This window comes from Apteryx rowi, unplaced genomic scaffold (assembly GCF_003343035.1).
Source record: "Apteryx rowi isolate R43461 unplaced genomic scaffold, aptRow1 scaffold_355, whole genome shotgun sequence".
NCBI classification, from domain to species: Eukaryota; Metazoa; Chordata; class Aves; order Apterygiformes; family Apterygidae; genus Apteryx; species Apteryx rowi.
Genome location: NW_020450030.1, coordinates 188,550 through 212,708, shown reverse-complemented (window position 1 = coordinate 212,708; position 24,159 = coordinate 188,550). Strand labels below are relative to the sequence as shown.

The window sequence follows — 24,159 nt, the reverse complement described above, 5'->3', positions numbered from 1 at the left end:
TTTTAAAACAATCTGGAATTGGGACATGGAAGTAAAATAATCTTGTACCCCTGACAAACCTGGGAACTACCCCAGGAAATCTGGGTATTGCTTCCAATTTTCCTTAGYGCTTGCTGAATTCTTCCCTTCTACGAAATTGTGGCAATAACTATTTGCCTACTGACCTAGGACGTATAAGAAGCTTAATTTACCTGGAAAGTTTAAATGGCATACCTATTTTAAAACACAATATTTGTTACTGTAAGGATACCGAAATAAAAATTCTGGTTATGAAGATATATGAAAATGTAAATTAATATTATGAGAGGCAAAGGCAAAATATTTTATTTTCTAATTAATAGTATACACAACATCCACTGAAGAGCCAGAAGACCAGACAGAAACCCAAGAACACAGCAGTAGAAGTACTAATAACAAAACAACATGCCCCAGCGTCTCTTCCTACACGATTCTTTCATTCTCAAAAATCAGTTCATAAAGTGATACAGCTCAGGAAATCAGCTGAGACTGACAGTCTTTCCAAAAAAAAAAAAAAAAATCAACCACAGTGTTACAACCAATGCTCATGAATTTATTAATGTTTAGCTCTTGCCCCCGTTTAACACATGAAGCCTTCCCATGTGCTCCCTGACATCACCCTCTGGATGGCACTTTTCTTCAGATAAGATCCACTTGTATAACTAGAGGGCAGGCACACAATTTTCTGTTTTCCTTAATCTTAATAAATCTCCATTCTCCTGTATGTTCCTTCAGTACAGTCTAATGAAAATTCATGGGACATCCGCTCATTTGTAACTAGAACAATTTCTACCTCAGAAAATTTTGGTTTCCTACTTAAAAAATAGTACAACAAGCTCTTTCTATTTAGAGATTCTCTGAAGAAGTATTCTCAATCATCTGCTTTCTTGTGCCTTTTTTTTTTTTAAGACCTTATTAGCCTAGTCGTTTCCCATGCTGAAGGAACCTACAGGAATAGACAGGTAAGTTTAGTGCCAAAAGTAATCTCAACTTCTTATYAAGTCAGTTATATAAAGACAACATAAAATCGCATACCAAGTAGTATAAAACTCTTGAAGTAGAGAAAATGATTGTCACAACATTAAGAAATATTATAATACAGGAAAACCATATTTTTTTCTTATATTGGCTACAACAGAAAGTTGAACTGAGTATCAGTGTCTCAAATCATTATTCTATGCTTGTTTCTAACACAACTGTGTCTGGATGACCCACACAGCATGAGTTCTGTGCCAATCACTTCAAAAACGTGCTCTGTGTTAGTACGAAGTACAGGCATTAGAGCAGTGATGGCCAAAGTTTGGCTTATTCATAAACTACACTGTACAACCAGAAGGATGTCATCACCTGCAGATGAAATGAAGTTTCCTTGCAGCATAGTTGATTAATGTAGACGTCAGCTAGGAAGATTAAGTATGCAAATGGCACCAGACCTTAAGGAAGGAAAGTTTTAGCAGGGGGAAAGTACATAAGTGAAGCAAAAGTTTGAAAAAGCAGCAGTAACCTCTATGCAGAAGGGTGTGCTAATTCAAGCTGTTCTTTTAGTGAAGGATCGCTAGCATTTGGGGAACAGATGTACGGTTCACTGTGCAGAAATGACCACAATATCTATCCAATTAACTGAATGCTTCGAATGGAGCCCTCATTAACCATAACATCCTCTGTGGGCATCATGTAGAGTAGAAGACACCTTGACAAATTAAGGTGTCTGCTTTCTAAAAAGTGTACACTTAGGCTGAAGTAAGTAGCATTAGAACTACTTAGAGGTCTAATTTAGCAGAGATTGTGAAAAATTACAGCATAAATTGTGAAACAAATTGAGAATTATTCTGGATTTTTCCAAGGATTTCTTATCCAGGAAGSTCTCTTTAAACAGCAGGGAACTGGTGGAATTTATGGTAGATTTCTCATTTTGATTGTTCATTCATTTGGATTTCTGATCAGTTAAAGGAGAAATCCATGCAAAATATTAATATTTTATATAATATTTTATTACTAAGAGGTTAGTTAAATAATGAGACCATTAATTAAAAAAAAAAGTCTTTATTTGTTCCAGTTCTTATTTTTTTCCCTAAAATACTACAGCCTTATACGATGATGGAACTACCGTTGTACCATTGTCTTGAGACAATATGATTCTTCGTTGGTTTAACTTTTTTTTTTTTGAAGAAAAGTCATTGTATCAATATTGGGGATATCACAACAGCAAGGGCACCAATATATCAGGAGACAGCAGAACCAGAGAGTTTTCTTGTTGCTGTACAGACAGCAACTTTTTGACACAGACAGGAATAAATCTCTTCTTGCATTTTATCACATTCAAAACACACCTTCTCTGAGATGCTGTTTAATTTATAGGATTTCTTTATTCCTAGGAGCCCATTGAAACACTCAGTCTACACAGTCATAAGCGCACTTCTTTTCCAGAACAAAAGGTAGCATTTATTCTATGAAACTCTCAAACAAACAGAAATACAATGSAAAAACAACGTCCCGTTCCAGGTGGCAGTAGGAATGAGGCTCTGTATTGTACTATCTTTTACAGGTACATAAATTCTTCAAGGCAGCTTCCAATCCAGCATATTTTTATTCTGTTTTGCCTTCATGGCTTTCATGTAGATTTCCATCTGCTCTTTGCATGACAGGATGGCCACTGCCAAGGCACTTTTATCGACCTTTCCGCTTTGAAAGCTGCTAGAAGCACTAATGCAGTCTATCTTGCTTTTTATCAACACTGAGAAGCAAGTTCCTTCACCCAGATCTCAGCGGAGTAATTGGCCCCAGTTAAAAACTGGCAAAAAGCCCAAGCCTGCTGACTTTCAAAGCATTCACAAAAAGACCAGTTGTTTACATCAGGCCTTTGAGAAAGCTAAATGAGGATGGCATGTAAATTAAGGGGCAGGAAAAAGCAGGGCAACTGATCTTCAAGAAAATCTGTATGACCAGCTGGGAGAATCTTCCACAGAGCTTGAGATTACAGATCCCTCCAAACTCACCAGGAAGATGCCACTGTTAGACTGATTGGCTCTGAGTGATTTGAGACTAAAYGCTCTTTGGAAAAGTGGAATTAATGAAGAGGGGGGAAAAATAATGCACTTCTCATAAATGGAGGAATGAAGTGCAAATTCTCTCGAGACAAAGAAGAGAGCTGCAGAATGTTTAAAAACAGGGTTTTTTTTCCTAAAAATACAGCAAAGAAGAATAGAGTCATAAGGAATACTGACAGCAGTTGATCCCCAAAACCAGATGGTCACTATAGTTTCAAGTTAGCTCAGCATGAGGGCTGTAACATTTTATAAAAGAAAAACAAAATAGTGCCATGCAGACATAAGGAAAGAAGAGTATAGATAAGTAGCAAATCATTCTGTCTGTACCTCTTCTAAACCCAAAGAGTTAATCTAACAAATCTGAGGGATTAAACAAATTCTGGACAAGATAGAGAACTGTGACTTAGGACAAAACAAAGACTAGTAGGAGACTTAAATAACTTCTTCTCCAAGATAAAGAGTGCCTTCATTCAAAATGAAGCTGGCAGAATGACAATACTCTTTGCACAGAAAACGAGTCCTGAAAAAAAAAGTCCATGCATGCTTACCATGAAGATAAAAAGCCTACAACAAAGCAATAGACAAAAAAAGTAATAAAATTAGCAAATACAGTAAGATACCATAATGATACTGCATATATTCAAAGTTGATGTTTCACACTGTATTTTTATTCTTGTGTCTATAATGACCCAAATCTTATCTATTAAGTCCCAAATTGCTTCTTTAATTTAGAACGATCATTTTGCAAGATGATAACAACAGGGTCACTGCATGATTGTCACTCCACCCTGAACTACTGATTAGGCCATCGCCCTGAAAGCAAAGAGCATATTTATTCATGTTAAGTGGTCGGAGTTGTACAAGCCAAGAGGAGCAAGAGGAGAGTTACAAACAGTAAAGAGTCAAGAGATGAAACTTGCGGTTTGTGGGGACCAGCTGAGGAATATATGAAATTAATATACGATTAACAAGGTGGAAAAAAAATAGCCATTACTATATTAAAAAGCAAAGCAAACCTTTTGTTTGTTTTTGTTTTGTTTTCTTCAATCAAGTAACTGCTTACATTGGAGCAACAAGGGACCAAAAGCATAAAAAAGGGAGAAGAGTATTTCAGGTAGCAGAGAGCTCTCAAATGAATATAGCAGAGAGTTGCTGAACCTAAACCACCCTGAAGTAGAGGTCAGATGAGCAGAGAACTGAATCCTTCATTTCTATTTAAAGCTCAGAAAATCAAGCAAAGAAACTGTGTGGAAACAGAACAATTTCTAAGAAGAAAGACATTTCTTGAGTGAAAGCAGATTAATATCTTTCTAATATACCCAATACCTCAGAGTCTTGCAAGTCCATTAGGAAAACAAATTACTTGGCTATACTCAGAAATTTCTTTTGCAATTTCTTTTTTGAAAAAAGTTCTAATTCTTAACTGAGTAGTTCCCATGGGTTGAAGAACTGGACTGAGGAGAAAAAGCTTTTATTGGTATAGATGGCACCAAAACCTGCACAAATGGAATACACATTTATTTTTGAGATATTTAATAAATATCTCAGAAAAAAGAACCAGCTACAAATTTTCGCCAGAACAATGAATATAAAAGTGTATTATCTCAGGAGTAGATAATCTGAAGACACAGATATTTGCAGGTAATTTTTTTCTTCTCCCATTAGCTTACTTAGAACAGTATTACCCAAGGAAATCCAATACATATTGGAATAAAACCTTAATAAAGAGAGAAACTCATGAGATAATTAAAGAAACCCCAGGCCTAAAGCATTCTGACAGTAAATACCTAACAAATTTCATAGCTTATTATATGCTGTAAAATATATTCTCTGGAGTTTTTCCCTAGCCTGAACTTTATTAAACTCCTTGGATTTTTTTTTTTTTTTTACCAGTAAACATTTGCATAGCGATAGTGGAAAGAAATTACGATAAAAAAAATTTTTTTACTTTAAGTTGAGAAAATAAAATGAAAACTAAGTTTTCCACCATTTTCTACCATTGAACTACTTTTTTCTACAGAAACAAACTGAGTTTCTGGGAGCAAACCCTTGTGCATCACAGGAGACATCACACAGAAAAATGATCACCACTTCTGACAGCTTACGTGCCTTGTGTATCAGTAGTAACTGACATCCATTTTGGGGTCTATTCTTGGTTTTTCAGAAACACTTCTCTGACTTGGTACACACTAACTAGACATTTGAGAGCAAAAGCAACCTGTCATTTTAATGCCACTCCATAGCTTGACCTGGGGAAAAATATATATATATATATATATATATATATATATATATATAACAGAAACTAGGGCCAGAAACATCTGTTCCTAAGAATGCAGAGAAACAACAAAACCAAAAAGGAATGCATGGCCTTGGTGAGTAAACACTATCCCCCTGGAACTGTCTTTTCCGTACTCCTATATGAAGGAAAACATCGAAATGCTGGTCTTGAATAAGGGCCCATGTATTTCATTATTTCCCCTGTACCTGTAGTGTAAAAGCATCTTTCCTCTCTGTAATCCCACTCTGCATTATAACAGTTCCTGGAACACGAAGGACATCTGTGGCAGAGTGAAAACCAAAGGAGCATTCACAGGCATTAGTGTGAGAAGTAGGTGCTCTTTTTCAGTAACACACTAAAAGAAAAGAAAAGTAACCCCTAGTTTACCATCAATTCTACAGTTCATGAGTATAAATCTTATCAGAGGAACAGAATTCTTCATGCTTTTTTATTTTTCTTACAATTTATTTTTCAAATTATGATGCAATATAATGAAATTGTTCAAAATAAAATATTAAAAAAGATACCAAACTGTCAAAAATAATCTTCTAAAACCCATGACCAAAATGTAAGTTTAAAAAGTGAACTTATTTTTAAGACATATAAATCCCATTCAGATTTTTTCTTACATGGTTTTTCATTCACATAATACTTGCACAGTACAGACAGAAACAAATTAAACTTAATAAACATCCATCTGCAATTCAGGATGCTTGATTTAATTCAGTCTGTTGTGCAATTGCAAAATGAGTAGTTTAATTCAGCATCTGGTATAGTTCTATGCCTTGAAATTTTTCATAGTTTGCCATGAAATTTAAGCATACAGAATTTCCAAAAGCTACTGCTGTCAGCTCGGGGAGGGAGGGAGGGAGAAGGAAACAAAATCCACAACAAATTACACGAAATGAAATTTAAGTAGCATTAACATGTTTTTTGTGTCACTCGGAGACAGGCTACTGTGCAACAGACTAACTGTTTGAGAGAATAAAAGGTTCATAAACTAGATAGTAAAAACAAGATTCCATGTGGACAATGCCCTTCTGATAAGTGGTAGATATGGGATCAAATGACTCTTGCTAGGACAAGTAAATGCTGTAACTACTATAGCATTTTATAAAAAGTAGTTTATCAGTCACTACTGAATGAAAGTTGTCCTGGCAACTTTGCTTTGTATTGAGCCTAGTTCTGCTGTGCATATACATGTGTATGCTTTGAACACATCTCCTCGATTGGACTTGTCAGGACTCCAGCGCAGGGGTGCTAATTCCTTAATCCCACAGTTTGGGACAGACATCAAGCTATTTAGTTCTATCAGGACCACAGGGCCAAAGCACAGGCAGTTAGGCAGCAGTTTTGTGAATGTTTTCTTGGACTTCGGAAGAATGTAGGCACCTGAATCCCAGTTAAGTTACTCATGGGCCCAAATGACTTCTTCTCAAGTCCCAAAATTGGTGATGGAACAAAAAACTCAGGCCAGAGCTCTGCATTCTAACTGGCCACCTGTGCTGTGTTTTAAAACAACAGTTCTTCAGGATTCCCAGSAGCACCTACGGAAGAAGTCTTTGCATGACATTCTTGTGCCTTCTAAAGTATCGGACCAAAAGATGCTCATTTTCTTCGTATTGCATTTGCAAGAAATTCACAGTGGCTTACACAGACACACTCTGCCTCGGTAAGGTTTTAATATCTTAATATCTTTAATATCTTTAATATTTTCAAGTAGAAAACAAAGAAAAAAGGTTAAAAAAAAAGGAAAAAAAGCTCTTTAATGTGCCAATTAAGCAAATGAATGGCCCACAGCTGACACTGTATGGAGAAAGTGATCTCTTGGGGGGGGGAGGGGAGCAGGTCTCACAGCCTGGTCCCCTTCAGGGTCTGTGTGGAAACTCCTTGATCTGCATTCACTACTTTAACAGGATATCCAGTCTTAAATGCCTTAGTTTCACTCTGCTCTGTCTTAACTGCAACTCTGGACAGCAAAACAAAAAGAAGATTTATATTTAGAAGATTTATAGATAAGGAAAAAGACAGCGATAAGAAATGGGGTAGGAACAACTGGTCAGATATCACAGCACAGGAAGGTTACAAAGGAGCGAGTCCCTGGGGGGGGTCAAGGCTGAAGCTCCTAATATTCAACACATTCATAAGTTTTCTGAAAAAGAGGATGAATAATGCAGGTGACAACACTTGTTTATGATAGTCAGTCTTTTACTAGAGTAAAGTGAAGGTTTAGTGCAAGAATTGCAGAAGTACCCCATGGAACCGAGTGACGAGATGCTGAAAGATAGCGGCAGATGAGAAACAATGTAGATAAACTTCACATGAGGCAGGCAGGAAAAACAATTTTAGCTTGCACTATGCAGGGATGAACTCATTGCTGACTATAACCACAGAAAAAATCAGTTCTTGGTGCTAAAATATATATACTTCTGAGAAAACATTGGCTTATCAGCACTTTAAAAGAAAAAAGCCAACAAAATGTTAAGAATGGTTACAAAGGGAACAAGGAACTGAAGAGCAAGCATCCAGCATTATTTAGATGCAGGGGTTTGTGCATTTTAAGTACTACATACTGTTTTCCCGATATTAAAAAGAACTTAGTAGAAAACAGCATGAGACAAAGCACTTAACTCCATGTAAAACAGGGGTGGCTTCCTGCACTACATGAAGTAACCAGTGTGAACACCAAGAAAAATCATTTGAAACCTTAATATATATTAATTTTGCCAGTTCAAACCTGTAGCACTGAAAAGAGACAAGATAAGTGATGCTTAAATGGATAGAGACAATTCAGCAAATCAAAGCTGACCAGCAATTAGCCTCCTGACTAGCGGACTTTAGCAGTGCTTCTTATATTATACCGAACCTGCAGAGTGGTAAGGGCCGAAAGGTAGACAGAGTGAGAATCCTCCATCAAACTTCAAAATGTAACACAAATAGAAACACAAAGCATGATATATTAATGACATATTCCACCACTCAACATCTTTCCCATGCCCACCAAACACAACTATGTTTTTAAGTTTTTTTTCCTTCAAATCTAGCCCCTCTATGGCTCAGCTTTAGACCTTGCTAAAGCCTCAACGTTGCACAGCCCCACTAAGACCTACCAGATCCACAGGTGTTCAACAATCTGTATTCCATACTTCTGATTCACTATGCTGACACCATTTCTGTCTCTTATGCTTTGTCTTGTCACACTTTAAAGTTGGTCAATGCCTTCTGGCACGTACAGCTACAGTGTTCATCTCTCATGCTTTACTCAGTCTATTCTTGTGGAATGCCTCATTTGCAGGCATAGCTTTTGGTGCTATTTTTAAGCAGCTGTGTTGCAGCAGGAAAGGTGTTTCACTCTTTCAACTAGCTAACAGTTGTGTGGTTCCCAGCTAAGGGATGAAGACCTCGTGTCTTCGGCCTGTCTTTGCTGTCCACCACAATGATCAGTGCCATGCTCCACTGATGAGTTCTAAAACGAACAAACCCAGTTTTCTACAATGGCCCACATATTCCCTCTACACACAGCAGCATAACGCAGAAAAGGAAGGAGTCAAGCTCTGCTACATGCCTACTAAAGACTTTTTTTTTAAGRAGGACATGGAGACTACAAAAAACAAACTGATGAGCACTTCCGCCCTTTCACAAAACAAGATGCTTTTGCAGAACTGACAGCCGAGAAGGTTGCTCTTTAGGAAATTGTAATCCATATTGACATGGCATGGAGTTGTGCCAGTTCCCATCACAGGAATCATGTGAGAAGCAAGACCTCAGATGAAAACTTCCTCTCAACTTTTTGTATGTAACACTACTTTGGGACTCTAGGTCTGATATCTGATGCAGATTAACTAAATCAAAAAAAAAAAAAAAAAAAAAACTAGCACTACAGAAGCTAAGTTAAAATATTGCATTGCCAGGAAAGAGTACTGTTGTAAAAAAAAATCTCTAGAACAAATTCATTTTTTGTTCATACACTCACACATGCAGGAAGACAGGACATATTTATCTTACGGGTAAACTGCAATGGAGAGAAAAATCTAAATGTATTCAAATCTATATTTGCTCACTTAGATCAACAACAACACAGCTAAATGGGCATGTTTAAAGACATATTTAAAGAAATGTCCTTATTATGTTGAAGTAAACAGTCAATATATAGGCAAAGAAAATTCTAGATACTATATTTTCTTGGCTCTGTTATTCTATGCTATTTTCCTTCTCCCCTCATAGGTAAACTATACCTGGTATGATACAAGATAAAATATTACTCATACTCTTTAAATAAAAGGCACATAGCAATCTGCCTACTCACAGTGTCAGGAAGAACATTTAGGAGAACTCTATCACTTTAAGGCCAGTTTCCTCCTTTATGAAAATAAAGGTTTTTGCTATATGCCATGACTAGATTGATAAAGACATTTCTGCAGATCAGTCACAAAAGCTCTGCCCTTACTCCTACATTGTCTCAAAAGGATGACATTTCAATTCCTGACACAGCATGATACTGTACAGACAACAGGTAAGTAATTTAATAGATCAGTACAGAACTTCCTGTAAGCAATGCAAACAATTCAGTTAGTTTCTCACAATAGACTACAGTGGTTATTTGATGAGTTTCGAGCACTTTGTCTGGTAATTCTTCACAAGGASAGGAATGCCCCGCTGTCTCCGTTCAGCTCCGTCAGCACTGAGGCTTCAGAACTCGGCGACTGCAGACACCGAGGACGCGAGGGCTCCCAGAGCCACACGTGTGCAGGGCGAGGGAGGCAACTGTGATGAGATTTCCAAAACCAGGAGTTCAGGATAACAGATGTGTCAAACTGAACCGGAGCGGTGATCGTCAGCCACCCCCCTGCACTTCAGTCTTCCCCAACCCAGATTTGAGCTACTGGTCCAACTCTGTGAACAGTAACGGTGTCTGTAGGATTAACCATTCATTGAGGTTATAGCTATTAAACAATAATCACTCTTCCAACATATTATTAGATGTATATGACCAGAATTTGAAAAAAACACTTTTCACCATCTAAAGAATAGTCTACATGCATACAAATATATATGCAATAGCACAAAAACATGTCAGTATAACATGTTAAGAAATATAGAATATTTCTACACTGCTTTTCAGAAAAAAAAAATCATGAGTTTCATAATTTTGTCTTAACTTTCGGCATTTTGAAAGCTGTAAAATTGAGGAGATGATGTCACCCTGTGTCCTAACTATTTTTCTTGGTTCAAGCTCTTAGTTGGCACAGATTTGCCAATGGCTTTACACCAGGAATGAACTTGTTACACAATAACATAGGTGTATCAATGTCCGTAAAAATATGTGCATTTCTATATTAGTGTATCGCCTCTTATTTTTCCTCCATCTTCTCTCCTCACCCTTTCTTATGTACTAAATATTTAAATGTTGTACTTCAGTTAGGTTTTCTTAAGTTATAATTTATATTTTCCCTTCTCTCTGGCATTAATTTGCATGTAGTTATCTTTGTTTTTATTTTTTAAGAAGTTATTAGCTGGTTAAAGAAATTTAATATCCTTTTGCCCTCACTGAAAAGCCTTGCCACCTCTTAAGGGCTCCTGAGGAGCTAAGCACACAGGCTACTCAGGAAAGTTAAATATTAATCACTAATGTGGAATAGTTAAAATTAATTCACTCTCTGTAGAGACCTTCTCATTCAAAATTAAAATAGACTTTGTTTGGTTTAATTTCCCTGAGAAATGAATTATGCTAAATTAAAGTAAGGTCACTTCAGTTCTGATCCTTCTGAAACATAACAGCTTTACTTAATTTGAATGACATCTCCACCTGAAGACAATTCCTTAGTTTTCTCTTGTATTGTCTTTTTTTTTCCTGGACTGATAATAGAGTTAAGTTTAAAACAAGTTTTGTTAGATTGCTGTACAGCAATTCAACAGCAGGTTTTTACTGGTGGTTAATATTTGCTAGTCTGGACACAAGCACATAGTTTTGGGTAACTGGCTAAACGACTATAATCATTAGACTCACATTTACAGCAATTTAACTTCAAATATACATTCTACAGAAAGTTCTGTAGTTTTTACTTCCAGCACAGTTTCCAGAGACATTGCTGCTACTAACATGGCTAGATTACTGATCATAGCTGACACAAGAAATGCTTGAATACAAATGCATCTAAAACTTGACTGAACATTAAAAATACATATACTTTGAAAACACCTTAAAACAAGTAAAGACCATCACAATGTACCGAGAAACAGAATAGTGATATGTAATTACCCATGTTACTATGTTACTGTGCATAAACAGGTGATTGCCAGTGTCACACAGCATGAAAGCTGGCTTTCTCCATGGCCAGAAAGCACTCTTAAGGTTTTATCAGTTCTACCGTTTCTACTTGACTGCATCTTAGTCAAACATATAGAATAACCAGTTAAAGACTAAAGTGATGCTAGCACGCAGTTCAGTGTCTGTGTATTTTCAAGGCGATGTTATTGCCATTTTCCAGATTGTCTATTTACTGTCTGACAGTCCAACGTCTTGAGGAGAAATCCCAGTTTATGTACTGGAGCTCCAAAAGAGCTCTGTGTTACCTCAAAGTCACAACCAAGAGCAGGAAATAGCATTTATCTTTTGGAAAAGTCACTAATTTCATTTGAAATCCTTTCAGTTTCCATGTGTGATAAAAAACAAGCAATCCTTCTTTTCTCCGTTTCCCCAAACATGCAAGTAAACAAAAATAACACAAAACAAGGAAAAGATATTAGATTCTAGAAAATGTTATTTTAAGGTTATAGCTAATGTGAAAGCCTAGCAAACCCAAGGCATTAAAGAAGTACATGCAATGACACCTATAATTAGATTGTGTAAGATTTTCTGCAGAGTGTTTTGTTTGATTTCATATTCGATTTACAATTCCATGCAAACTATCTGTTGTAGACTTTGGGTGGGCAGCGGGGAGGAGGAAGGGGCTCAGGAGAGATAATTCAGTCAAGAATACTTTTTCAGGAAGAAGCAGAGGTTACAATGATTAAACTGAAACACTCTAAGATTGTTCGAAGCAGTTATGGTATCCTAATTACAGGGACATTCCTTTCAACATAAAAGCCCAAGAATGGCTGTACTGGTTCAGACTAAGGCTCCATCTAAGCACAGTATCCTGTCTTCAGCCGTAGCCATAAGTAGATGCTCAGAGAAAAGGAGAAATGGGACAAGCATATGTAGTATTTTTCTGCAATACTTTTACTTTCCCAAACTCAGACTATTTTCAGCTCAGGGGATATCCTAAGCATGGTACAGTTTATCTAGTTAGTGACCCTCAATGGATCTGTCTTCCAAGCACTGGTCCAGCTTGTCCTTTTGACAACAGGAACTTTTTGCATTTACAACATCCTTAAGTAAGAAGTTTCAGAGGTTTATCAATCCCAGGGTTTCATTCCTGACTGGTAGTGGTCACCTCACCACCTAGCATTTTAAATGTAAAGCTCATTTTACCCAACATGCATCATTTCATATTAACCTACCCTGAATTTTATCTGCCATTTTATTGTCCTTGAGAATCACTGCATAAATTCGTCCAAGATAGAAAATCCCTGTAGAATAAACAAAACCTCAACAACCAGAAAAGCAGTCTGAGGTAGTATTTATTACAGCATGCACCTACATTCCCTGAAAAGCTTTTCTACTCTGAGTATGCTCTACCCTTCTATACTGTGCTACTCTGTACAATGGTTCATGGAAAAATATCCACACAATTAAGAACCACATTATATTGCATGAAACCGTTAGTGCCTTAATGCTGTCATTTCCTAACATTTTGTGTGCCTAACTGTGTAACCTTCAGATTTTTTTAAGAGTATTTTTAAATAGAACATCAACTCCCGTGTCCTACATACAGATGAAGCTTTTAATATTATAAGGCATGGCAATAGTTTGGCTTCTTACAAGAAAGTTACAGATTGCAGAACTTCCAAAGAGAGATCATTAAGGACGGCTATAAGACACTTTTCACTCTATCACTTGTCAGAAAAGCTGAACTGCATCTTTCACTATAATTAAGATTCAAATTTGGAATGAAAGAAAAAGAATAAAAACTCAAASAACTTTTCAACAGAAATAGTATCCAGCATGGTAACTTTAATTTTGTCTGACCTTTTCCCCTTTAACATGCCCCAAGAAATCTTAAGACTTCAAATAAGTCTCTTTTGGAAGGATCTTGAAGAAAAGCTTTTGAAATAGGTTATACGATGGAATTAGCGTGTCAAAAATATAGAACATTTGAGCGAAATGCTTTCAGAGGAATATGTTTAAAGATTAAGGATTTGCCTTTAGATTCCCTACTTCAAGAGATCTTTCTACCCACACAAAGTTTTCACTACTGCTTCAGTTTTCTGTGATGTCCAATCTGTCATATTCAGGATTATAAAATATGAAGTTTAAAAATTTTGCACAACATTGAGTTTTGCTGATCTTGCCTGAAGGAGGCAAGAAGTATGCAAATCAGGAGAAGTGGAGACAGTCTTATGCAGACCCTCTTCTGAAGAGGGAAAATTTAGTTACCAAAGGGAGTGATTAGCAGTGGTTTATTATCATGTATTTTCTAATTAATTACATCTACCTAAAACCTGAGCGATCTCCTAACAAAAGCCCTAGAAGTTCATAGTAGATCTGCAGCGGCTTCATGAGACGTATAGCCAGATTAATTTTTGGAGGAACAAAACAAATATTCATAACTAGCTCCAGGTTGAAGCAGAATAGAACGTAAACGCACTAAGTTGTTTTTCTCAGCATTCCCCAGAATGTCTTTTAAGCTAACTGCCAGTAAGTTCAATATATCCTGATCTTTTCTCTCAGAATGCTTTTTATAGTACAATCCACTTCTAAACAAAAAGCTTATTCTATTCTTTAAGCAGGTCCTATTTCTTTAAGATTATATTAAAAACAGGTTTACTAAATTCAGGTACTCAACCATATGATAAACCAAAAATCCTAGAAAATTGTTGCCATAATGAGGACTTGTGCAAAAATTCAACTAATTGTTTGTTAACAGAACTTTAAATTTATTTATTTATTTGGGGGGGAAGGAGTAAGATTTTTTTTTTCCTCCCAGAATGTCTGATCCTTTACATGTAGGTGTCTCCTTCAAATAGAAGTTTGAAACTTACTTAAAATCCAACTTTGCAACATTTCTGTATTCAGCACTGCATTTCCCAGAAGTGATTTCTCTCTGAGGGAGATGAACGTCAGGACTGCACTGGCAACGGTGACAATCAGGAAATTGAGAAAGGGAAACCGTTTAAGCATAAAGCACAACGAAGAACTGGAGAGGAAATCTTGGTTGGTTTCTTTGAAATTGGTGAGACATTTCTGTCTCTGACTATAACAGGACAAAGATTTCACCCTTGCAAAGTAAAATTACCTAGGTGATAATATACAGAGCATTCCACCTCTGTAAAAGAAAAATATCCAAGACCCTAGAGGTTCCTACTAACTCACAGATGACAGGTAGGGATGTAGATCTCAAATCCGGATTTCTCTTTTTCATAAAAATATTTTAAAAAATACTAATGAGGTTGATGGACAATACTGATTTTGCATCAGGACAAGAAGTATTTTAGCAAAACAAAAAACAAAAACCCCAGCATTTGAAAGCATTTTTAAACCCACATTTTTTCGTTAATGTTGATATTTTAGCTTTTTCCATGATATCGTCAAGCTACAAAACTCTTTTAAATCATTTTATTTTAGATCCTAATTGCATAAAAAGTTTGTTCCCTTTTCATCTATCTGCTCTCTAACTTCGCTCATTGTTTAGGATTATGTCCTTTCTTTTTATTTCTTCTATTTCTCATTTTTATTTTATATCTATTATCAACAGATGTTAATGGAATGTTATTAATCTGCATTCAAAAATGGTAATTCACTTTCTCTATTTCTTAAGGTTTCCTAACCCTGGAATAACAAAGTGACCTTGAACAAAAATTACCACTTCTAAAGCTTTCAAGCCATTGTTCTTCCTCTCTTCATAGATTTTGTCAGTCTTCTGCAAGTGCTCTGCTTGGGCCGATCATTCCAATTGTGGATGTTGAATGCTGAGCAAAGTCCTTTTATTATAATTTTGCTCTATATTTCAGAATTTCATCCTATGAAATCAAAGTAGAGAAATGGAAAAGATAGTAGAAATTCTGTGGTTACWTTAGAATAGATGAGGAATATTTTAAAATGTCAGTGGAGAGATGGTGTGAAAACTCATTAAAGCAAAGTTTCTTCATTGTCTGCCTTTTCCATTACACACCATACAGTAATTAAGCAGCACTATTTTTTATGGATTTATGCAGAGTAAACTGTAAATTCTATTCTCTCTGGAGAGCCTAGTGTGTGTTTTCTTCAAAAAAATCCTCTGTGCTACAAGAAAATATTTCTGAGAAATGAAAATTCATTACGATGGACATACATCAGTGCATCAATATTTGAAAATCTTTTCATTATGAGATGCTCGGTTAATGTTTGCAATGGATGCTGTTAGTGAAAAGAAATATAGAAGAACTTTCTACAGGTTCATATAATACAGGCTCCAGTCAAAGATGCTCCTCCTCTTAAATAGGTCAATGTAATTTGTTTTTTTCTTTTCCCCTGCTCAAAACAGTTGGGGGGGGGGGAGAAGGAGAAGACACCATTGCTGTCTTTTTGTCCAGTGCTACTAAAAAAAAAAGAGGCTTGTAAGGCTTGTAAATACACTGTGAGTACACAAGCATGGTTTGGCAGTCACTAGCACAGTCCTGAGCGCTAAAGTCATTCTTCTAACAAAAGACTCTGGACATACCGTAACGTCCTCTGAACTCCGAGCAACATGTCACTGCAGAGAATAGCGCAGTGACTGTTCAGCTGTATGAGCAACACAAGAGCACAATTAAAATGCCTGTTTGATAGGCCTCATTCTCCCACTTAATCAAATTCACCCTAGAGCAGAGACAGCTTTCCATTAGCAGCACTAAAATCACCTCATGCAATTATACCCGAATGGAGAAGGGAGGAGTGTAGCACATCTCCTGCTTGGAAAAGGGCCTATAACAGCTCAGGATGGGTCAATACGGGAAGAAGTCTGGCAAGAGCTGAAAAAGGACAGGGTGAGAACCACAGCTGCGGGTCTTGCAGGTCCCCCACCCTGGGCCAGTGCAGCAGCAGAGCCATTGGGCCCGGTGTCCRGGCACGCGTTCTCATTACAGGGTCTGGAAAAGAAAGGGAACCACGCAGAGGTCCAAGTATAAAACGGGACCGCTCTTTTGGTGAACATCTGATGGCTGAAAGACAAAGTATTTTATCTGCTCTGTTTCTATAAGGCTTGAGTTACCTTATTAATTGCTATGATAAATTTGGCCTTCCACAGCACATTCAAGATTTTTAAGTTGAAAGAGGCTATTCAAACACACCTGAAAACAGAATGACCCTTAAATACATCTAATCTATGCATTAGACAAGGGCATGTCTAACATCCAGACTGCCTAACTCTGTGGGTTAACAGATCATAATACACATCTCTTACAGCTTATATTTTTGGCACTTTAATAGCAGTAAATAAAAGCAGAACACCATTTGTAGGCCTTATTTCCTCAAAGCACTTATGCACATGCTGAGTGGGAGTCACATCRCACAACTTGTTTTAAAAGCCATTTTACCTGTGCAAAGCTGATGGACAATTTCCACTTCTTTCCTCTGTGGAGCTGCACATAGTGACGTAGYGTGCGTGATGTTACTTTGCAAGAGCTGCTGGGAATTATTTTTTCCTATTTTACGTTCTCTCATGAATAGCTGTAGTTCTTACATAATTTCTTTCAATCTTCACTTTCGAAATATATAAGAATATTCCTGTGACTCAGAGGTGGACTTAACAAGTGAATGCAATTTCTCATTCATTTATTTTACCATGAATTAAGGTAACAAATGTAAGTGAATGGAAAAAATCATCACAGGTCTTTGAGTACATCATCAATACAATTAAACATGAAATCAAAACTGAACCARAATTTTAACAACTTGATTTTTCCCTTTTTATCAGACCTTTATCCCAGGACTAAATCCATTAACCAAATGCTTCACATATTTACTTTTTGTATTTTTCTAACTTTTTAAAATTCATTTCTCAATCTCTCACTATTTACCAGAGCCAAAGCTCTGGTGACAAAAAACAACATTCTTTCTCTAGAAATCCCATCTAAGGGTAAAAAAGCAAAGAAAGTTTCAACCAATATTTCCTTTCAGTTCATCCTATCACTTTCAGTAAAATTGCATCAGGAAAAGTTAAAAAAAAAAAATCCACTCATACRCTACAATTCTTCACAATCACAATTCCTAAAGTCTCTAAAGGAAATAGATTCAGGGAAAGATGGCAAAGGACCGTCTCCTTTACAAACACGGTATTTGACCCTGCTTTCCCACATTAAGTTACACCAAGCACCTGGGCAGAAGCACAGTTCTGTTGGTGCAAGGCATGAAGCACCTCACGTTTTAGAGCTCAGAGATTCAGAAGACTGAAATTAGAGAGCTGGTGCTTTTAAGTTCCCGTGCTCGAGCCAGCCAAACCTCTCTCAGGCATCACTGGCTCAAAAGACGTTTGATCAATTCATTCATCAGTTCCTGCATCTTGCAGCTTTCAGTGCGGTGCAGTGAAGTAATGGAAAAGCAGAAGGAGTGCCCCTGCCTACGGCTGCCTGCAACCAGCGCAGCGCGGGATCTGACAAACGAGCAGCTCGCGTGTCCTTAGCAGCAGCAGCCTCCATCAGAGACAAGCAGATGCCTGGGGACTGAAACTGTTTCAGCCCTCTGATTTTTATCCTGAACTGCTTTGTCTGCCAGAAACTCCARGTTCCTCTGAACTTAATTAAGCAGCATGTACTAAAATTGGTAGCATGTATGGAGACTACCTGCTCTGCAATTCAAAATGCTGTTACACAGCTATTGCCAGCCATAAAAAAAGAGAAAAAAAAAATTACAGATTTCCTTTTACAAATTCATGAGAACTTTCCATCTTTCAGTTAAGAAACAAGAAGCAGAATGTCTTACAAATATTCACCTCGAATCACCACTTAACAGCAATTCCAGATCTTTGACTTAACTGAATAGCTTTTGTGACCAACTACAAACAAAAAAATAACCAAAACATAGTGAAAAACATCACTATTAGAAAATAAAAGAAACAAATTAATTAAATAACGTTAGCTGATGAATTCAGGAATATTTCCCTCATGATGTTAGATTATTCAACTTTAAGGCCAGAAGAGACCATTTGAGAGATAATCTGACAATAGCTCCCTACATCTATTTAGGACATCCAGATTTTCAGCTCACCCTTCACATCCTACATCATGCATCTGTAAAGTTCTGCAGGAGAAATGACTGCATAGGAAAAGGTACACTGGACTCATTCCAGGATCAGGTTTATTTAAGCAGTAAACTTATCTTTTACATTAAATACTTACTAACACTAATAAAAATGATTTAAACAGTTGTTCAAATGATTTCACGTGTCATATTTCAGATGACTGTGCTCAGACTAAGTACAAAATGTTTTCATGTTCTGTGGTAAAAAGAGGGGAAAAAAACAAAGAAGAAATGGTGGTATAATTCAATGCAAGAATTAGAGCTAATTAATCTCAGATTCTCTTTTTATATATCCTCTAAGCTGTAGAAGAAACAAGTTATTCTAGAATATTTAGCTACTGTCACTAACTAGACTATTACGTTCTTGTTAAATAATTAATCTTTCGATTTTTAGGAGATCACTTAACTTCTCGCAGCTTAATTAAAAAAAAAAGTTGATAATGGGACAACACTGATATATATGCCTGTGAGGCTTCAAGCTTTACATTCGCAGTCTAAAACGCAGATCACATCCTCTGCTAAATTCTGTAGGAAGCATCACTCCAAGAGCAAAAATACTGGTGTGTTACCCTGATTTCTCTGAATTGCTCCATCAATGTATCCACAATACACATGCCTGAAACTGAGGACTGAGCTCAAATATTATATTTTAATGACCTTGGAATCCACAAACAACAGCGGAACYTAGAACTGAAGAACTGAATTAAAAAGAAATTCTGTGAGGCAGCACAGAATTTATTGTAGAATGGGGGAAAGAAAGGGGAACAAGGCAGAAAACTTGTCCAGAGGTCTGCCTAGTCTCAATGTTTCCTGTTCTCCCTTGATGGACTCATGAAATGAGGAACCTCCTTTGGGGTAATTCAATCCATCTAGAATGCAGAGAACCAATACAAAACATTATAGACCTCCATYTGGCTGGGACCTATCCTGCCTTGCTCTCTTTGGAAGGTGAATGTCCAAGTGGTGTGATGATGATACTTGCTCTTAGGACAGAGATTTATTTATTTTTGTTATTGAATGATTTCATGGAGTGGAGTTTCAACCCCAGGTCTACGCCCTCCCAGATGAATTTCCTAATCATCAGAACAGAGCCAGCCTCCCTGTAACTCTCCCTTTCCAGTCCTGCGAAGTTCAGGTGTCTGGCTGTACAATGGATCGGGAAGAAGCAGACAGGGCTCTTCTCCATAACAGCCAGGTTTTGGAAGAAAGAACATTCTCCTGGGATGTCGAGGAGAGATCTCAGTCCTCTTAAGTCTAGGAAGAGTCAGCAACATACATCATCTTCACTAGCAGATAGCCTAACCAACAGATACTACACACTCCCCCATTTCCACTTTGCATCRATCAGAGTTCAGGAGAGGGACATCTAATGAATCTATACGCCAAAAATTTTAGCAGCCTTGGAAAAAGTCCATAGTAAGCTGCTGTCTCAAACTGAAGTGGACGTTAGGCACAGGTAGGCAGAATTTTGGTGAACTGTAACAGTCATAAGAATACCCTCCTGAACCCCTGCATGCCTCTGTGCTGTTGTCTCCCTCATCTTCAGAGAAAAGTCATCCATGCTCAGAGGATGCCTTCCTACTGGCAGTAGGCATTTCTGTGCACAAACAGGCAAAATTAAAGAGTAGACATGACTTTTCAATAATATTTCAGTTTCTCAAAGGAAGTGCCATCAAAAAGCACTTCTCATTTACACAGAGAGAAATGCCCCCGCCCAAACCTAAGAAACATCCTAAGCTTGTGGCAGCCTTATCTGACACCAAAAGAATCAATTAATAGAYGGAAAACCACACTATAGATTTATCTATATGAACCTAAAAGTAGTGAGATTAGCATTAGTTTCTTGGAAAGACAGTACAATTCCACCACTAGAATTGTTCTCACCTTCTTTCTTTCTCTGTGAAATGCATATACTAACTTGGAATTTAAAACTGCTCTGGAAATCCTAGCCTCCATTATGACAGGCATTTAATATGAACGTGCCTGACAAAGGATACACCTGTGGAAATTGAACAATGAAGTCAGTGACAAATTTGCTTCTAACATCTCTTTAATTCCCATGTCTAATCAGTTATGACAGTCAAGAAAAACTGACTATCCATTGCTCAGAAATTATGCTTTCTCAGTTTCACAGCTGCTGGCAATCTATTTCTTAATCTCTGAATGATTTCTTAATCTCAGTGTTTATAATTTACAAATTCATGTGGCATCTGAAAACTGAAACATTCTCCTCAATTGCAGGGCAAAATTCTTCATGACGGTGTTTCAAAGAACGGGTACTTCCAGTAGATAACAGGCTATAGAGTAGGACTTGGTCCAATGGCATTTCAGAAACGCTGTCTTCAATTATTTGAGGGAGATGTTTGAGTTGTGGAAACACATCAACTTAATGCATAGAAGAGCTTACAGAAGATGAAAAACTTTAAGAGATTTTTTTTTTTCCCCGCTACATTCTGTTTTCAATCATAGTAACATGCTGGAGAAAATGGAAGAGATTGGATTTATTCAGGCAGAGATTGCCATTGACACTCCATCATAAAGATTTATGTAGCATTTGCCTTCAAGCAAGGGGGTAGTTTCATTAATATTGGTAACAGCTGAGTTGAATAYTGAGAATAAGTCCATGTTCATGCACTATCACAGAGAACTATATCAGGTAATCTCTATTTCTAGTGTAAATATTGAGATTAATTCTGTACCAAGTCCATAGTGCTGTAAATGGCTGTGAAATGTGAGCAATAAAACCAGTAATCAGTGACTTCATAGCTGGGCCTATAGCCAATAAACTGAGCCTTCCTTCTAGCTCTCTTTCTTTTGTTTTCAAATCAAGGTAATTAGACTAACCTCAACAAGACTTGTACCAATTTATATTGATGTAGATGAGGTATATATTCAACATGCCTACACATACAGAAAAGAGGTGTGGATTAGAGTCTATGYATATGCTTTCAAAGTGTAGTTCCAACTTCATATGATGCATAATTTAAAGATTAAAGAACACCTGGAAGAGAAAACAGGGGCCAAATCTTACAACATGGAAGTTACTGTGCTCACCACTGTGTTCCTTAGTAAGCATTTAAATTTTGAAAACAATTGGTCACTTGAGTCATGAGCGCACAGCTGACTGCCTGCATGTAAAAATCTAAATAAGCACACATTTTGTTTCCGATAGCTATCCTACATTTTGCAATACTCGAGATAGAAATAGCAATATCTTTAATATACAAATTAAAGTATAATTTTCTAACTCTTTCAACTAGGCTTCCTCATTCATCTTCATTAATTATCAACTAGTTATCAACATAATGAATTATGCATTAGTTTTTGCAGTGAGAACAGTAACTTACTGCAACAGTTGTGGTAAATGAGCAGACTGGGCTGCATAAGAACTGAGCAGTGGAACTCTACATCGCTCTGAGGTTCAGCTCTGAGGCACATCACATCGATCTCACTTGTTTCAGCACTTGAACACAACAGGGTCTTATTATCCTAACAACCTCTGTGGTAAAAATGAACTGAATTTCCTGGGACTGCCTCTCAGTTCTCAAGAGTTTTGTCAAAAAGACTTTTAAACTGCTACGCAGAATACCTAAGGTATTATTTTTGCTTGCTTGTTTTCATTAACAAAACACATTTCGTATCACTCTACTGGCTTTCTGGTAATTTGAAGCTTTGAAAATGCGCTGTTTAATTATAAATGAAAGAACTTCTCTTAGTAGTAACATAAGAATCAGTATCCACAACGATTCTTGAAAACAGTTTTGAAACTGCGAGTTTAGAAAGCTTGCAAGACAAATACCAGTCTGAAACGTAAAACCATGTAACGTTTCATTTGGTAGATAGGAAAGGAAAAGCTTGGATGACTTAGTGAAATAGGAGTATATTGGCCTTTGTTTTTCTAATAAAGCTTTCTTCTTACATTGTATATTAATTTCCATAGCAACCCCCAGSAGCAAGAAGCCAGCATTTCAGAGAAATCTGAATTGGTATAATACACAAAAGAGAAACCACAATAGACTAGGAATAGTACAGAAAAAGTCAAGGAATTCCATGATACTAAACCCTGAAAGTTACTGAAAGCCTGTATCTAACTATAGAAGTTATAAGTGCGCTAGAAAGCACTGGTTGTTGGTGGTTATACATGATCTTGAGAGCATTATATCTGAAAAATCTGAGATTGCACATATCAATACTTCAAAGTATTTAAAGTGTAAAGTGAACTTTATAATTTTGCTCTTAAATCTTTCTATCAGTGGCTTTCTAAGAAACAGAACAACAACAACAACAAAAATCAATAACAACTTTCAAAACATTTTTAGTAAAGTGAAAGGCATTTAATTCTYGATAATCATGTTAGTGTAATTGGTTATTATCTGCTAATGCTGAGCTTGCACCTCTGATGATTTTTCCAAGGAAAAATACATTTGAAGTCTAGAAAGAACCACAATTTATAATAATATGTCATTTGGGATTGCTAAAATATAAATTGTCATATTTATCAATCACTGGGAATAGCTATTAAAAAAACAATTTGTGGGAAAAGTGTATTTTCCAAAGTGCTAAAAAGAAAACTATACTGTCTGTTCAATCTAGCTTAAAAGTCCCATCTGGTACTGTAAAATTTGTCAAAAACAAACAAACAAACAAACCAACAAACCACCCTCCAAACACCAACTAAATAATAAAGTTCACAGCCATCAGCCACTTGTATTTCAGATTCCTTAAGGGCAGAAAGCCCAAGTATTTTTTTAAGGTTTGCAGCAACATATTAAAACATCTTACTGACACCTTGCAGTTGACTTAGAGCTTAAGTTTAGCAAAAAACTATCTGAGGAAAAACATCCGAGGGAAAGAATGCCAGTATCATCATCTTATACTGTCGTCTGCTTGTCAAGGTAAACCAGTGAAAGCAAGAGTAAAGAGATTAATCCTTTATGAATACTGTGTGTATATTCTGCATTACCTTTACTCTACACATGTGGACAGGTGAAAAGACACACACATTCAGATTTTGATCCAGGTGTGTAAATGCTTAGAAAACGTTGTTACACTGTCCAAGCACTCTAATAAAAATAACACCGTACCTACTCTTTTATTATACTCAGCCATAAAACAGTTCACAGATTATTTTTTATTTACAAGATGAAGAGAATTATAGCATAAAATAATGTATTCAACATTTTTAAAAGCAGAAAAAGTTAGTGGTGCCATACCGCGCCTCTAGACCACAAAGAAAACCAGCCGTTACCTGTGTGAAGAGAACCTGTGATTAGCCTGAGCAGGTACTGGGCAAATTTCAGTATTTCCCGTTTACACCGCTTCCTACAGCCGCTCATCTTAAGCAGCACCGTGCGCCTCGGGGCAGGGCCGGCAGGCTCGGCCAGGCAGGAGCACAGCCTCTGGCAGCAAACTTCTGGGGCACTTCGCCCGCCGGCTGCCTCGCGCGCGGCTGCGGG

General features: G+C 37.0%; 1 protein-coding gene across 3 annotated transcripts in view; it reads right to left on the bottom strand.

Annotated features, from left to right (window-relative positions):
* Positions 1 to 24,159, bottom strand: part of KCNIP4 (potassium voltage-gated channel interacting protein 4) — a 467,467-nt gene that overhangs the window by 333,762 nt on the left and 109,546 nt on the right. For 2 of the 3 annotated variants that reach the window (XM_026072981.1, XM_026072985.1), the window contains exon 1: positions 23,952 to 24,039. The exons of the other annotated variant lie outside the window; for it this stretch is intronic. In XM_026072981.1, the coding sequence (XP_025928766.1) occupies positions 23,952 to 24,039 (88 nt within the window). Of the gene's footprint in view, positions 1 to 23,951; positions 24,040 to 24,159 lie in introns of those variants that run through there. 3 annotated transcript variants of the gene reach the window in all.